This window comes from Otolemur garnettii, unplaced genomic scaffold (assembly GCF_000181295.1).
Source record: "Otolemur garnettii isolate 467f Iridium unplaced genomic scaffold, OtoGar3 scaffold00009, whole genome shotgun sequence".
In the NCBI taxonomy this organism is placed as follows: Eukaryota; Metazoa; Chordata; class Mammalia; order Primates; family Galagidae; genus Otolemur; species Otolemur garnettii.
The window spans coordinates 8,080,436-8,095,328 of record NW_003852404.1 but is presented as its reverse complement, the minus strand read 5'-3'; the positions used below and the strand labels follow the sequence as shown (position 1 = coordinate 8,095,328).

At 39.4% G+C, this 14,893-nt stretch overlaps 1 protein-coding gene across 3 annotated transcripts in view; it reads left to right on the top strand.

The window, feature by feature from the left end:
* Positions 1–14,893, top strand: part of SPEN (spen family transcriptional repressor) — a 114,100-nt gene that overhangs the window by 84,407 nt on the left and 14,800 nt on the right. For all 3 annotated transcript variants that reach the window (XM_003783878.3, XM_023509744.1, XM_023509745.1), the window contains 5 exons: positions 2,415–2,566; positions 7,668–7,793; positions 8,136–8,249; positions 10,108–10,221; positions 11,373–11,473. In XM_003783878.3, the coding sequence (XP_003783926.1) occupies positions 2,415–2,566; positions 7,668–7,793; positions 8,136–8,249; positions 10,108–10,221; positions 11,373–11,473 (607 nt within the window). The remainder of the gene's footprint in view (positions 1–2,414; positions 2,567–7,667; positions 7,794–8,135; positions 8,250–10,107; positions 10,222–11,372; positions 11,474–14,893) is intronic.

Below are 14,893 nucleotides of genomic sequence, written 5' to 3'. Positions count from 1 at the left end.
GTTGCAGCTGGCATTGTTGTTTGGCAGGCCTGGGCTGGATTTGAACCCGTCACCTTAGGTGTATGTGGCTGGCGCCTTAGCCACTTGAGCCACAGGTGCCGAGCCTTTTCCCTTTTTTTTTTCAAGACAAGGTTTCTCTGTTGCCTGGTCCTGGAGGATCTTTTTAAAAGATCCAGACCCAAGAAACCTAACTTTGCTGAAAGATCCTTGGTAGCGTCTAAATTGTGCTTTCTTAATCCTATAGATAGCATTTTAAAAATCCCCTACACATGAAATTACATGATAAAAGGGATTTTTCCGAGTACATGTAGTCAGTAAAACTTTGGTCATGAAGATGAAGTAGTCTACATATGGAAAACTCCTTTTTTTTCTTTTGCTAACTGAATTTCCAATTTTGAAAATTTGCCAGACTGTTCCATGGGAATGAAGCCATGATAGATTTTTTAATGGTTGCAAATCATGGCTTCCCCTTCTGAATCTGCCCTTGGGAGTATAAGCTTCAGGATGTATCTAAATTATTTTTTCTTTTCTATTTCATTTTTTGGGAAATACTATTAAATGTCTGCTCAGTATTAGATGGTTTCAAGAAGACTCAGTTGAACTGAGAGTGAAATATACCTCTTTGAGATATGGTGAAAATATGAGACAGCTAATAGGCGCTCTGGGCAGTTTCTGGGTCCACCTAGCTCTGTGAAAGTGCATATTCTTTGACAAAACTGGTTAAGATGAAACTGAGCTACCATTAGAGCCATCAGTCTGGAATTAGGAGTGAGATGTATTCTGGCTAATTCACTCAATAATTCTGAAGTTGAGTTTTTTTGTTTGTTTTGAGACAGAATCTCAAGCTGTTGCCATGGAATCACATCTCATAGCAACCTCAAACTCTTGGGCTTAAACGATTCTCTTGCCTCAGCCTCCCAAGTAGCTGGGACTATAGGTGCCCACCACAACACCTGGCTATTTTTGTTGTTGTTGTTGCAGTTGTCATTGTTGTTTTAGTTGGCCCTGGCCAGGTTTGAACCCATCAGCCTTGGTGTATGTGGCTAGTGCCACGCTGAAGTTGAGTTTTTTAATACCAGTGTTGTCCTTGGCATCATCAGTGGCTAGCATGAAACACTTTGTTTCAGTAAAGTTGATTAAATATAATTTTTTTGGATGGCTTTGTTTTTAGAAAAAAATAATGGAAAAAGAGAATATACAGTATTATACTATAATTGTTATCAACAAAACCTCATCCTTGCCCTAGACTAAGTTAATAAATTTGAATTAGAAATTAAGCCAGGGCTTTTGATCATAAAAAATAGAAATTTTTTTTGAGACAGAGTCTTACTATGTCACCCTTGGTAGAGTTCTATGGCGTCACAGCTCACAACAACCTCAGACTCTTGGGCTTATGCAGTTGTCTTGCCTCAGCCTCCCAGCCTCCCCCAACGCCCAGCTATTTTTTGTTGCAGTTGTCATTGTTGTTTTAGCTGACTGGGGCAAGATTCAAACCTGCCCGCCTCATTGTGGTGCCAAGCCAAAAAAATTAGAAATCTTTTTTTTTTTTTGAGACAGACTCTCACTATGTCACCCTCGGTAGAGTGCCGTGGCATCACGGCAACTTCAAACTCTTGTGCTTAAGTGATCCTCTTACCTCAGCCTCCCTAGTAGCTGGGACTACAGACACCAGCCACAACGACCGCCTCTAGTTTTTCTATTTTTAGTAGAGACAAGGTCTCACTCTTGTTCAGGCTGATCTGGAATTCCTGAGCTCAAGTGATCCACCTCAGCCTCCCTGAGTGCTAGGATTACAGGTTTGAGCCACCGCTCCTGGCCTTTCAGATGAGTTTTTGTATATATTTGAGAATGCAGTTTTATATCCCAAATTGAGCGCTTCCTACATACTTTCGCAACATAAGATTAGATTAATAAATAATTATTTATGCTGGGGCTTATAATTTATTTGTTAGTGATTACTTTTAAAACAAATCAACTTAGAATATTTAAATTTAGTTCTTTTTTTAAAATTATTTTTTATTAAATCATAACTTTGTACATTGATGCATTTATGAAGTTCAGGATACTGCTTCGATATACAATGTGAAATGTGTACATTGAACCAAGTAGCATCCATCACAGTCATACTCATTTTTTAAGAGTTTTGAAATGTATCATTGCACATTTTTATTTTAAAGGTTAAACAAAGTGTTACTTCGTCCTTAATTTTTTTGACACGTTTCTTTAGCCTTTGTATTCCCCTTTTGCTTTGGGGTCAACAGGGGGCAGCTATTTCTGAAAGTGTTTATAATTTAGTTCGATGAATATTCAAGCTCATTATTTCAGAGATTTTTAAATGTACATTTTCCCATGATCTATAAATATACATTAAAACCATGTCTTTTCTTTCTACTTTGTTCTCATCCTGCTTATAGAAACAGAAAGTGAAAATGAGTTTCGTCCCTTGGATGAAAGGATAGATGAATTTCATCCCAAAGCAACAAGAACTCTATTTATTGGCAACCTTGAGAAAACCACTACTTACCATGACCTTCGCAACATCTTCCAGCGCTTTGGAGAAATTGTGGTAAGTTGCTTTTATGATAAAACAATTTTAGATCTTTGTCATAAAACCTAAAGCATAGTACAGATTATATTTGAAAAGAAGACACCAGGCACAGGCTCAGACTTGTAATCCTAATACTCTGGGAGGACAAGGCAGATAGATTGCCTGAGCTCACAGATTTGAGACCAGCCTGAGCAAGAGCAAGACCCTGTCTCTAAAAAATAGCTGGGCATTGGCCTCAGTGCCTGTAGCACAGTGGTTATAGCAGCAGCCACATACACCAAGGGTGGTGGGTTCAAACCTGGTCCCAGCCAACTAAACAACTGCAACAAGAAAATAGCAGGTGTTGTGGCAGTTGCCTGTAGTCCCAGCTACTTGGGAGGCTGAGGCAAGAGAATCGCTTTAGCCCAAGAGTTTGAGGTTTCTGTGAGCTGTGATGCTACAGCACTCTACGCAGGGTGATATAGTGAGACTCTGTCTTCGGAAAAAAAAAAAAATAGCTGGGCGTTGCAGCGGGTGCCTGTAGTCCCAGCTACTTGGGAGGCTGAGGCAAGAGAATCGCTTGAGCCCAATGTTGCTGTGAGCTATGATTCTGTGGCACTCTACCCATGGTGACAAAGTAAGACTGTCTCCAAAAAAAAAAAAAAGATGACATATAATGATGTAAGGAATGTTTTTCTCATTTGCTCTGTGTGTTTTTTTACTCCTGCTAAAAGACAATCCAGAAAAGCCCATTAGATATTGTATGTTAAAAATAATATGTTTGGGCTCGGCGCCTGTGGCTCAACCGGCTAAGGCGCCAGCCACGTACACCTGAGGTGACGGGTTCGAATCCCCAGCCCGGACCCGCCAAACAACAATGATGGCTGCAACCAAAAAAAAAATAACCGGGCGTTGTGGCGGGCGCCTGTGGTCCCAGCTACTTTGGAGGCGGAGGCAGGAGACTCACTTGAGCCCAGGAGTTGGAGGTTGCTGTGAGCATGATGCCATGGCACTCTACCCAAGGGGACAGCTTGAGGCTCCGTCTCAAAAAAAAAAAATAATAATAATATGTTTGGTTTGTTCATACATATGTGTGTGTGTGTATATATATATATTTTTTTTTTACCATTTTTATCTTTCTTTGTCCATCGAGTTCTGTTTTAATTCTACATCTAGTCCTGTGAGTTGAAAGGAAAATCTGGAAGAGAAAAATATGTATGTGAAAAAGAAGCAGCAGCCTGAGTGTAATGTCTCATTCCTGTAATCCTAGTACTCTGAGAATCCAAGGTGGGAGGATTCCTTGGGCTTAGGAGTTTGAGACCAGCCTGGACAAGATGAGAGATCTCGTCTCTACTAGAAAAATTAGCCAGGCATTGTGGCAGGCACTGAGGAGGCTGAGGCAGGAGGATTGCTTGAGTCCAGGAATTTGAGGTTGCTGAGGCTGTGGCACTGTAGCCTGGAGCGATAGAGTGAGACTGTCTCAAAAAAAGAAAAAGAAAAAAGAAGCGCAACAAATACATATCAGAAGTACTTAGAGGATTACTAGAATTTGGTAAAAGGTGAAATATTTATACAATCTGAAGAGAAACCAGAGTATGATAACTAGAATTTGGATGTCGTGTGCTGAAGTTTTAATTCTAATCAAAAAAGAGACAAGGTCCTACGTTGTTAACAGCCCAGCCTGGAGCACAGTGGTGTGATCAAAGCTCAGTGCAGTCTCAGACTCCTAGGCTCAAATAATCCTTCCACCTCAGCCTCTTAAGTAGGTAGTACAATAGGCTTGTGCCACCATGCTTGACTAAATTTAAGAAAAATTTTTTTTGTAGACATGAAGTCTCACTTTGTTGCACAGAGTGGTGTTGAAGTCCTGGTCTCAAGTGATCCTTCTGTCTCAGCACCCAAAGTGTTGAGGTTATAGGCGTGAGCCACGACACCTAGTCTGAATCACTTTTTATGTTATGCAAGTCACTGTTAGATTTAGGGATACAATGATTTTTCTGTTATGAATCATAACTTGAGTCAATTTATAGTGAAAATATTTTGGTCATAGCTCTATACTCTGGGATTATTTTGTTCTGTGTTTGAAAAAATAGGGAAATTACTTCTGTCTTTCTGAGACTATTAATAATAAACATTGAAGAAAATGCTCTAGTATATTTGGACGTAGAGGGTAAAAATGTTTTGAGTAGGAACAGTTATTAATCTTTCAGGGGTGAGTGTGTGTGTGTCCATATGTCCATCCATTCTTGTTTATACATTATTGCTCTAAGCAAACGATCCTTGTTTTTTTTAGTGATATCTAGTCTTATTTATGTTTGTGGATTTGTGCTTGTAGCTCATCTAAAACTCAATCATGTAGGGACTGGGGGCAAGAGAGAAATGATTGGCAGAAAAGGAAGAGAAAACAGACAATATATATACACATAATATTTAAAGAAATATACCAGTAAAACATTCATCTTCCTTTTTCAGTTATTTTGATTTTTCAAGTTCTTTTGATTTCACAAGTAGTGTATACCCTGATTCCATTCAGATCTACTGCTTTCCTAGGTGGGCATTGTGGAGCTTACTAACCTATCTGGGCTCCAGCTTCTTTTGTCTTTGAACAATCATGTATTATTTAACTTGTTCTTTGGCATTTACAAGTCTATAAACTGATAAACCTTTCAGACATACTTTTATTTCAATGTGGCTGTTACTTTAAATTTTGGAACAGTGGGTGGCGCCTGTGGCTCAAAGGAGTATGGTGCCGGCCCCTTATACTGGAGGTGGTGGGTTCAAACCCAGCCCCGCCCCCCCAAAAAATACAGGAAATAAATTGATATTAAAAAAAATTTTTTTTGGAACAGTGTAAAAAGATGTAATTTGGGTACATGGATGCATCTCATTACGAGGATTGGTAAAAGTAGAATATTATTGTGTTTTAAGAGCTGTGGTTCTCAAGTATAATAGACCTTTTAGTATTCTGTTTGAAAGTCATAATCTCATCATTGCAGCAATTGCTGATGGGTATCACTATTTTAAGTGACACATTCGCTTTAGAAAACTGGCCTGCTGCTGATAACAGATTAAGCCGCAGCCTGAGTGAGTCTAACCCACCAGTATTCTTTGGAGGTCGTTCCCTTAAATGGAGTTATCCTAGGGTTTTATATTCTACAGAATGGTGAAAATCAACTCCTATTTAGCATTACTTTGAATCATTTTGAGTATAGATTATTGCCGCCTTTAGTACTTATCGAACAGCTCTTTAAAGGTACTATTCATGTTGCTGTTTTGGGTTTTGATTATTGGCTTCTGACCTTTAAGGACACTGACATAACCACAACACTTTATTCTGTAATACATGGCCCAGGTCTTTTTTTTTGCAGTGTTTGGCCGGGGCTGGGTTTGAACCCACCACCTCTGGTATATGGGGCCAGCACCCTACTCCTTTGAGCCACAGGCACCGCCCATTATTTTTTTTTAAAGTACAGATATTTGCAGTCTAACTGTGGTTTCTCTGGACCATTTTCATGTGTAAGCCAGGTTTTTTCACTCCCACCTCTTAGTTGTCAGGATTAGGGTATCATGCCCGACTACAAGTTTTGTGCCTTCCAAAGAGATGAGGGTTTCGTTTGTAAGTGTTTCTTTAATCCAGGGATGGTGTTCTGGTAGATCTTCACAGAGCAGTTCAAGTATTTATAAATATCTATTCATTTTGGATATGAGAGATTACTACCATATTTATCAATCTCCAGCTTTGATTCAGTTAGATATACTGATACCAGTGAGTCTTTATGTTCACGATTACTTCTTTTCTTTTCTTTTTTCTTTCTTTCTTTCTTTCTTTTTTTTTTTTTTTTGAGACAGAGTTTCACTTTGTCGCCCTCAGTACAATGCTGTGAAGTCATACCTCATAGCAGCCTCAAACTCTTGGGCTCAAGCAATCCTCTTGCCTCGGCCTCCCAAGTAACTGGAACTACAGGCATCCGTTACAATGCCTGGCTATCTAATTTTAGAGATGAGGTCTCACTCTGGCTCAGGCTGGTCTCAAACCTGTGAGCTCAGACAGTCCACCCACCTTGGCCTCCCAGAGTGCTAGGATTACATGCGTGAGCCACTGCACCCAGCCGAGGTTGCATGGTTTAAATTACTTTTCGAAAACTTGATATATCATTCTTAATCTTCTCAGCTATTACCTTTTAAATGGCCTCACCCCTAATAAGGATTTTAAATACTGTAAAAGGGAATTATTTCTTAGGATTTCTTTCCTCCCCGCCCCATCCCCCCCAGTCCCCAAAACAGTCTCACTATGTTGCCCTCAGTAGAGGGCTGTGGTGTCCCAGCTCATAGCAACCTCAAACTCTTGAGCTTAAGCGATTCTCTTGCCCTAGCCTCCCCAGTAGCTGGGACTACAGGCACCGGCTACAACACCCGGCTGTTTTTGGGCTGTAGTTGTCATTGTCATTTAGCACGCCTGAGCCAGGCTCGAACCCACCAGCCTGTATGGTATGTGTATGTGGCTGGTACCCTACTCACTGAGCTATGGGCACTGAGCCATATTTCTTAGGATTTCATTAAATAGGCTACATTTTCTTTATTATTATAAATTCCTCTTTAATATTGTTGTTATGGGCACAGTGGCTCACGCCTGTAGTCCTAGCACTCTGGGAGGCCACGGTGAGTGGATTGCTTGAGCTCACACAGTTTGAGACCAGCCTGAGCAAAAAGTGAGACCCCCATCTCTACTAAAAATAGAAAAACTGAGGCAAGAGGATTGCTTGAGCCTAAGAGTTGGAGGTTGCTGTGCGCTATGACGCTACAGCACTCTACTCAGGGCAACAGCTTGAGATTCTGTTTAAAAAAACAAATAAGCAAACAATACTGTTGTTATGGACTTTAAATTTTGAATTTAGAGTTGTAGGCAGTTGCTCCTCTGCAAAGAACTTCACATGGGAAGAGTTTCATGGTTTGTGACTGCAGATGCTGTGTTGCACAACATTTAAACTACTAATACATAGTTGTATTGAGATATGTAATTTTAAATAAGAAAATGATTAGTGGAAGTTTATTGAGAAATAAACATCCTTTATGGTCTTAATTTATTCTGATTTTTATTATTCTTGGCATATGGCTAAGTGACATTGATTGGCTTTTTCAGGATATTGATATTAAGAAAGTAAATGGAGTTCCTCAGTACGCATTCTTGCAATATTGTGATATTGCCAGCGTTTGTAAAGCTATTAAAAAAATGGATGGGGAATACCTGGGAAATAATCGCCTCAAGGTAAATAAATTTGCATAAATTATCATGCTGTTGTGATTTACTTTGTTTTTTAAGATTTGGAGTTTTCTTTGCATGTGTCTGATTATTTAACATTGCAGTAAATGTATCAACCATAAATGTGATAGACATATTTGTATCCCATCTTGTTATAGTATAATCTGAATCAGTACTTGATTAGCCAGGCAGAATTGCTTTTTCGTAAATTTCTATTTTATTTTAACTAGATGGTTCTCACTTGATGTTGATTGGGTAAGATTTCTATAGAGAAATAGTTTTTTCAGAATTCTATAATTGAATAGCAATTATGAATTTACTAATAGAAATTTTGCCTTTTATATGCAGCTGGGTTTTGGAAAGAGCATGCCTACAAACTGTGTGTGGTTAGATGGACTTTCTTCAAATGTATCTGATCAGTATTTAACACGACATTTCTGCCGATATGGTCCTGTGGTAAAGGTAGGTGGGAGGTTTTGGTGTGTGTTTCACGCTTATTTCTGACTCGTTTTTCTTGGTATGCTATCCTTTTGGTCCCAATTTTTTTTTTTTTTTTTTGAGACATAGTTTCACCGTATCCTCCTATGCAGAGGGCTGTGGTGTCACAGCAACCTCAAACTCTTGGGCTTAAGAGATTCTCTTGCCTCAGCCTCCCAAGTAGCTGGGACTATAGGCGCCCACCACAACGCCAAGCTACTTTTTGTTGTTGTTTGGCAGGCCTGGACTGGGTTCAAACCCACCAGCCCCAGGTATATGTGGCCAGTGCCCTAGCCGCTGAGCTACAGGTGCCAAGCCTCAGTCTCAATTTCTTTAGTAACTCACACATTAAAACTGTCTTTGTTAAAATTTGGTCTAAGGGTATTTGCATTTATTAGTTTAAGTTATAAATGTTTGAAAAATTATTTTGAACTAGCTGAGATGATTGTGAAGTTATCCTCATAGTACAGTGAAATAGAATGAAATAGGATGTTTCTTATGGAGTTTCATAATTTTATCTCACATTAAAATTAGTCTAATTACGTAATTACATTTACACTAAATATGTAATTAGTCTTTTTTTTTACAAAAAGATGGTGACTTTGAATGGAAGGTCACACAACAAATGTTTATTACATGACATACCCACAAACAAAGGGAATAAGGTCTTTGGACCCAATTTCATTGTATGATGGTAAAACTTTAACTCCTTAAAAGCATGTTTACTCTGTGATAGATATGTTGCACAACTTGGATATTTCTTTAAACGTAGCTTTTGTTTGGAGAAATACACGTCTTAAAGATTGGCCTATATAAATAAAAATCCAGGCTCAGTGCCTGTGGCTCGAGTGGCTAAGGCGCCAGCGACATACTCCTGAGCTGGTGGATTTGAATCCAGCCCGGGTCCGCCAAACAACAATGACGGCTGCAATCAAAAAATAGCCAGGCGTTGTGGTAGGCGCCTGTGGTCCCAGGTACTTGGGAGGCAGAGGCAGGAGACTCTCTTGAGCCCAGGAGGTGGAGGTTGCTGTGAGTTGTGATATCACTGCACTCTACTCAGGGGGGCAGGTTGAGGCTTTGTCTCAACAAAAAAAAAAATCTACCAGTTTTAGTTGCATTAGTGCTACTTATAATCAGAAGTCACTGACATTTTTTGTAAATTCAGTACTCTTTATTTATTTTTTATGTATGTATGTATGTATTAACTTTTTACTGACACAGAATCTCACTTTGTTGCCCTTGGTAGAGTGCTGTGGTGTCATAGCTCACAGCAACCCTATACTCTTGGGCTCAAGAGATTGTCTTGCCTCAGCCTCCCTAGTAGCTGGGATTACAGGCGCCCACCACAACGCCTGGTTGCTTTGTTTGTTTTAGCAGATCCAGGCCAGGTTCGAACCCACTAGCCCTGGTGAATGTGGCCAGCACCCTAACCACTGAGCTATGGGTGCCCAGGCAATTCAGTATTCTTTAAATTTCTTTTCTCTCTTTCAAAGATGTTGTTTGGTTTTTGAGCCAAACAAGAAAAATGTTTTTATTTAGATTAGTCATTCAACATGGAAAACAAAGTAAAATACAGAAAAACAAAATAAAGGAAAATATGCCTCAAGCCACAATATTCATGATTTTTCTAAATAGTCCCTGCACCTGTTCCCTAAATTGTCCCTACTATGTGTTCACTGCAACATGCATCATCAAAAAAAGCTTGGCATTTTTTTGAAGATAAAGTACATCAAAATATATTTTTTCTTGGCAGTGTGCTTGTGATTTAGGATTTTGTTGGGACTAACACTAAATCCAGTGGATGAGGTTCTTACTTAGTTTTTGTTTTTCTTATTTCTTACAGGTGGTGTTTGACCGCTTAAAAGGCATGGCCCTAATTCTCTACAATGAAATTGAATATGCACAAGCAGCTGTAAAAGAGACCAAAGGGAGGAAAATTGGTGGGAATAAAATTAAGGTGTGTGGAATGACTTTAAACAGAAGCAAAACAAATTCAAATCTCACCCCCTCGATAACTGGCATTTGTAGGTTGCCAGCCAACAAAGAGAGTGGTTTTACAGGACATGTTGTCTGTGTCCTCATCATTTAAGGGCAATATTATGATTTTTGTGTTCAGATACTGGTGGGCAGAAGGTCTTTTTAAAAAAATCATTAGCCACAGATCCCTCCCTAAAAATCCTCATTCAAAGAAGTATGTCTCTCAAGGCCTTGGTACTTGATGTGCATGTGTATGCTCTCAGCGCAGGCCCACCCACCATCACCTGTGGGTATCTGCACACCCAGGGGTTGAGAGTATCAGTCTAACTTCCCAAATGATGCCATCTTCCTCTTTAAAGAGTAGCTAACCACTGAAAGCTTGACTTTTTTTTTTTTTTTTCTCCATCTGGTGTATATGTTTTAAAATTTGATATTCATGGTAGATAAAAGAAATTTATACACTTAATAACTATGATAGCTAGAATAAATAAGTTCTTATTTTCAAAATGTAATAAGATACTTATAGCTGGTGAGTGTCATATGTTTTAATGACTTCTAAGCCCAACTGTGACCAAAGTTTTAATGTTCTTCCATAGTTTATGTTCTGTGGTTCCAATAATTTATGCACAACAGAGATTGCTGGATTTAGTTGCTCTGAAATTTTTTTTTTTTTTTTTTTAAGAGCTGGGGTCTCCCTTTTTTACCTAGGCTGGATTATAGGGCCATGACCATACTCCTTCTCCCGCTTTAGCCTCTCTGAGCACTAGGGTTACAGGTGTGAGCCACCATACTGTGCCTGGCCTCATTTGATTTTTAATTGCCATTTTAATTCTCCATTTTCTTTTCTTATCCTACAGGATAAAAGTGGTAGCTCCCAGCAACCTTAGCTCAGGGTTGGGTCTGAAACTTTAAATTACACTTCTTTATCAGGATTTCTATAGAATTTGAGAGATTTCAGGTTAACACAATGTAGTTATGAAGACTGTTTCACTTCCAGATAGAATGTTCTTTCCTGAAATTTGTCCAAAAGGTTACGTTGTGAAGAATTTTCAAATTTGATAACATTTCCCATCATTCAAGTCTGAAACTTGTAACAGATACTTGCTGACCTTTTTTTTTTTTTTTTTAAAGGTGGATTTTGCAAATCGTGAAAGCCAGTTGGCATTTTATCATTGCATGGAAAAATCTGGTCAAGACATCAGAGACTTCTATGAATTATTACTAGAAAGAAGGTATGGGTTGTAAACTGTCCGCGTACCTAGAACTTGAATGTATAAACTTCAGATAGGATTAAATTTTATTTTTTACTCCTTACCCTAACTCCTGTTCCTTAAAAAGGATAGCACCTCTTATGGAAACTCGGGTTTATTTTTATGAAGCCAGTTTTTAGAAACTTGAATGTTTCTACAATTTGAAAGAGTTATCAGTTTGCCAGAATATAACTTCATGCACCATTAATTATAGCTATAAATCATTCTGCCTTATGGTTTTAAATTAAATTTGATAACATATGTTAGAGTGCATTATAAACTATGAAATGTCTTAGTAATGACAACCTCCAGCATGTCACCACACATGTGCTCATACATTTAACTAAAAAACAAAAACTTCCAAAAGAATATCAAGAGCTTTATTTTAAATTTGAATCTCTTAAGTACTTGGTGAATCAATAATCCAAAGCGTATATAAATTGGTGACTTGAGCAATGTGAAAGGCAAACCCGATTTCCCCTTTTAATATTTTTAATCATAATAAGATAATATTTGATATTTTCCCTGCCCAATAGATAAACTATATAAAAAATCTTAATATAATGCTCCTTTCTTCAATAGCTGATTACACGTGAAAATGGAAACTATGGTCCATATGGTCAAGCTTTCTGTGCAGCCATGCCTCTTAAGTCTCCTAGAACATTACTAGTAGTTCTCCTCCCCTGTAACTATGTGTTAGACAGAAGTCTTCGTGCAAAAAAATGCATTAGATACATAAGTTCTAGTATCAAAAGAGCTCTATGACCACGATGAGCTAAGTTCACATTGTGCTGCTGGAATCCTGTTGAATGCATTCTCTTTCTGCTGTCTATTCTTACCAGTTCATTTTTTTAAAAATTATTTTATTTATTTATGTATTTAAGTATTTATTTATTTATTTATGAGACTCTATTGCCCTGGGTAGAGTGCCATGGCATCATGGCTCACAGCAACCTCAAACTCCTGGGCTCAAGTAATCCCCCTGCCACAGCCTCCCAAGTAGAGGCTGGGACTACCGGTGCCCCTGAAAATGCCTGGCTAGTTTTTCTGTTTTTAGTGGAGACAGGGTCTCATTCTTTTTTGGAAGACAGAGTCTTATTTTATTGCCCTTGGTAGAGTGCTGTGGTGTCATGGCTCACAGCAACCTCAGACTCTTAGGCTCAAGCAATCCTCTTTCCTCAGCCTCCCAAATTCCCAAGTAGCTGGGACTATAGGCACCCACCATAATGCCTGACTGTTTTTGTAGGAAACACTCTTTTTCTTTTCTTTTTTTCTTTTTTTTTTTGAGCTACAGTTTCACTATATCCCCCTTGGTAGAGTGCTGTGGCGTCACTGCACACGGCAACCTCAAACTCTTGGGTTTAAGCAGTTCTCTTGCCTCAGCCTCCCCAGTAGCTGGGATTACAGGTGCCCACCACAACACCCAGCTATTTTTTGGTTGTAGTTCTCGTTGTTTTAGCAGGCCTGGGCTAGGCTTGAACCCACCAGCTTCAGTGTATGTGGCTGGTGCCCTACGCACTGAGCTATGGGCAATGAGCCCAGGGTCTCATTCTTGCTGAGGCTGGTCTCGAACTCCTGAGCTCAAGCAGTCTCCCACCTTAGCTTCTCAAAATGGTAGGATTACAGACATGAGCCACTGTGCATGGCCTTACAGATTATTTTTTGTATAAATCAGAGAGAGTATATGCCACTTAGAGTCATTTTATAGTAATAGACTATTGTGCAGTTATGCTGTAATCTCGAATTTGGAGCTTTTTAAATGAAAAATGGTCCCTACTTTCAGATTTTCCAAATCAGACTTCTAAGATTTTGATAGTTTCTCACTTGTATATCAGAATCCAAATCATAAAAGATCGAAAATCAATAGTCCTGGCCAGATCCAGGGGCTCACTTCTGTAATCCTAGCACTCTGGGAGGCCGAGGCAGGAAGATTGCTAGAGCTCAGAAATTCAAGACCAGCCTGAGCAAGAGTGAGACCCTATTTCTACTAAAAATAAAAAAACTAGCCGGGCTTTGTGGTGAGCACTTATAGTCCCAGCTACTTAGTAAGCTAAGGCAAGAGGATTGCTCAAGCCTAAGAGTTTGAGGTAGCTGTGAGCTGTGATGCCATAGCTCTCTACCCAGAATGACATAATGAGACTATGTCTCACAAAAACAAAAAATAAATAAATAGTCCCATAGGTAGAAAGTTCAGTCTTAATAGACTGTTGTGTCTCAGTTGTGTGTGAATATAAGGGACAGAAGGAGTGAGCATGAACCTGTGTGTGCACATGCAAGAGAAGGATGTGTCTATTGGGAGAGGAAAAATGTGTTCAGGATCCTGGCTCTTTAGGTAGGAGTTTGACGTCATCGTTAATACCAAGTGCTTACAGGAATTCTTTTTCTTTTCTTTTCTTTTCTTTCTTTCTTTTTTTTTTTTTGCGACAGAGTCTCAATATGTCGCCCTTAGTAGAGTGCTATGGCATCACAGCTCACAGCAACCTCAAACTTTTGGCCTTAAGCAATTCTCATGCCTCAGCCTCCCAAGTAGCTGGGACTACAGGCACCCACCACAACTCCCGGCTATTTTATTGTTGGTGTAGTTGTCATTGTTGTTTGGCAGGCCTGGGCTGCCCCACCAGCCCCAGTGTATGTGGCCGGCACCCTAAAAACTGAGCTATAGGTGCTGAGCCTGCTTACAGGAATTCTTATCCATAAGTGAATCAAAGTGTGTTGGAGGCCTAGTTGTACCTAAGTGATAAGAAATCCATGAAGTCTTCTGTGTGTGTTAAATTTTAGAATGTAGCATCTTAGGAGGGTTGGGTAATGTAGTGTGGATGTTAATTTTTGAATATTACTACTTAAAATTCATTCATTTTAGTGATGATCTGGCTCTTTCTTCGTTTTTTGGTTCTTTCACATGATAATTTATCTCCAATAATTGGTGGTTATCTCTTAATGTAGGAAGCAGGAGGGTGTGGGCCTTCACTGGGACCCAGGTTTGCCCCATTTGGTTTCAGGTAGCGGCGTCTGTGGAGTGCCTTCCTTGCAGTAGAACTTGAGGACCTTTGTCTTTTCCACAGAGTGGAAATTATCCCACTGAATACTTGACACATGAATGAACAAAAACATTTTAACTCTAGTGATAATTCAGTGTAAGAATGCAAATAACTCTTATTTTCACAGGCCTTGCCATTTACAAGGTAGTGTTTCAACTGATCCCTTAAATACTCTGTCGGATAGGGCACTGAGTCCTGTTTTCTGGAAGGAACTGAAGATCAGATGACTTTTTTTTTTTGAGACAGAGCCTCAAGCTGTCCCCCTGGGTAGAGTGCTCTGGCATCACAGCTCACAGCAACCTCCAAGTCCTGGGCTCAAGCAAGTCTTTTGCCTCTGCCTCCCAAGTAGCTGGGACCACAGGTG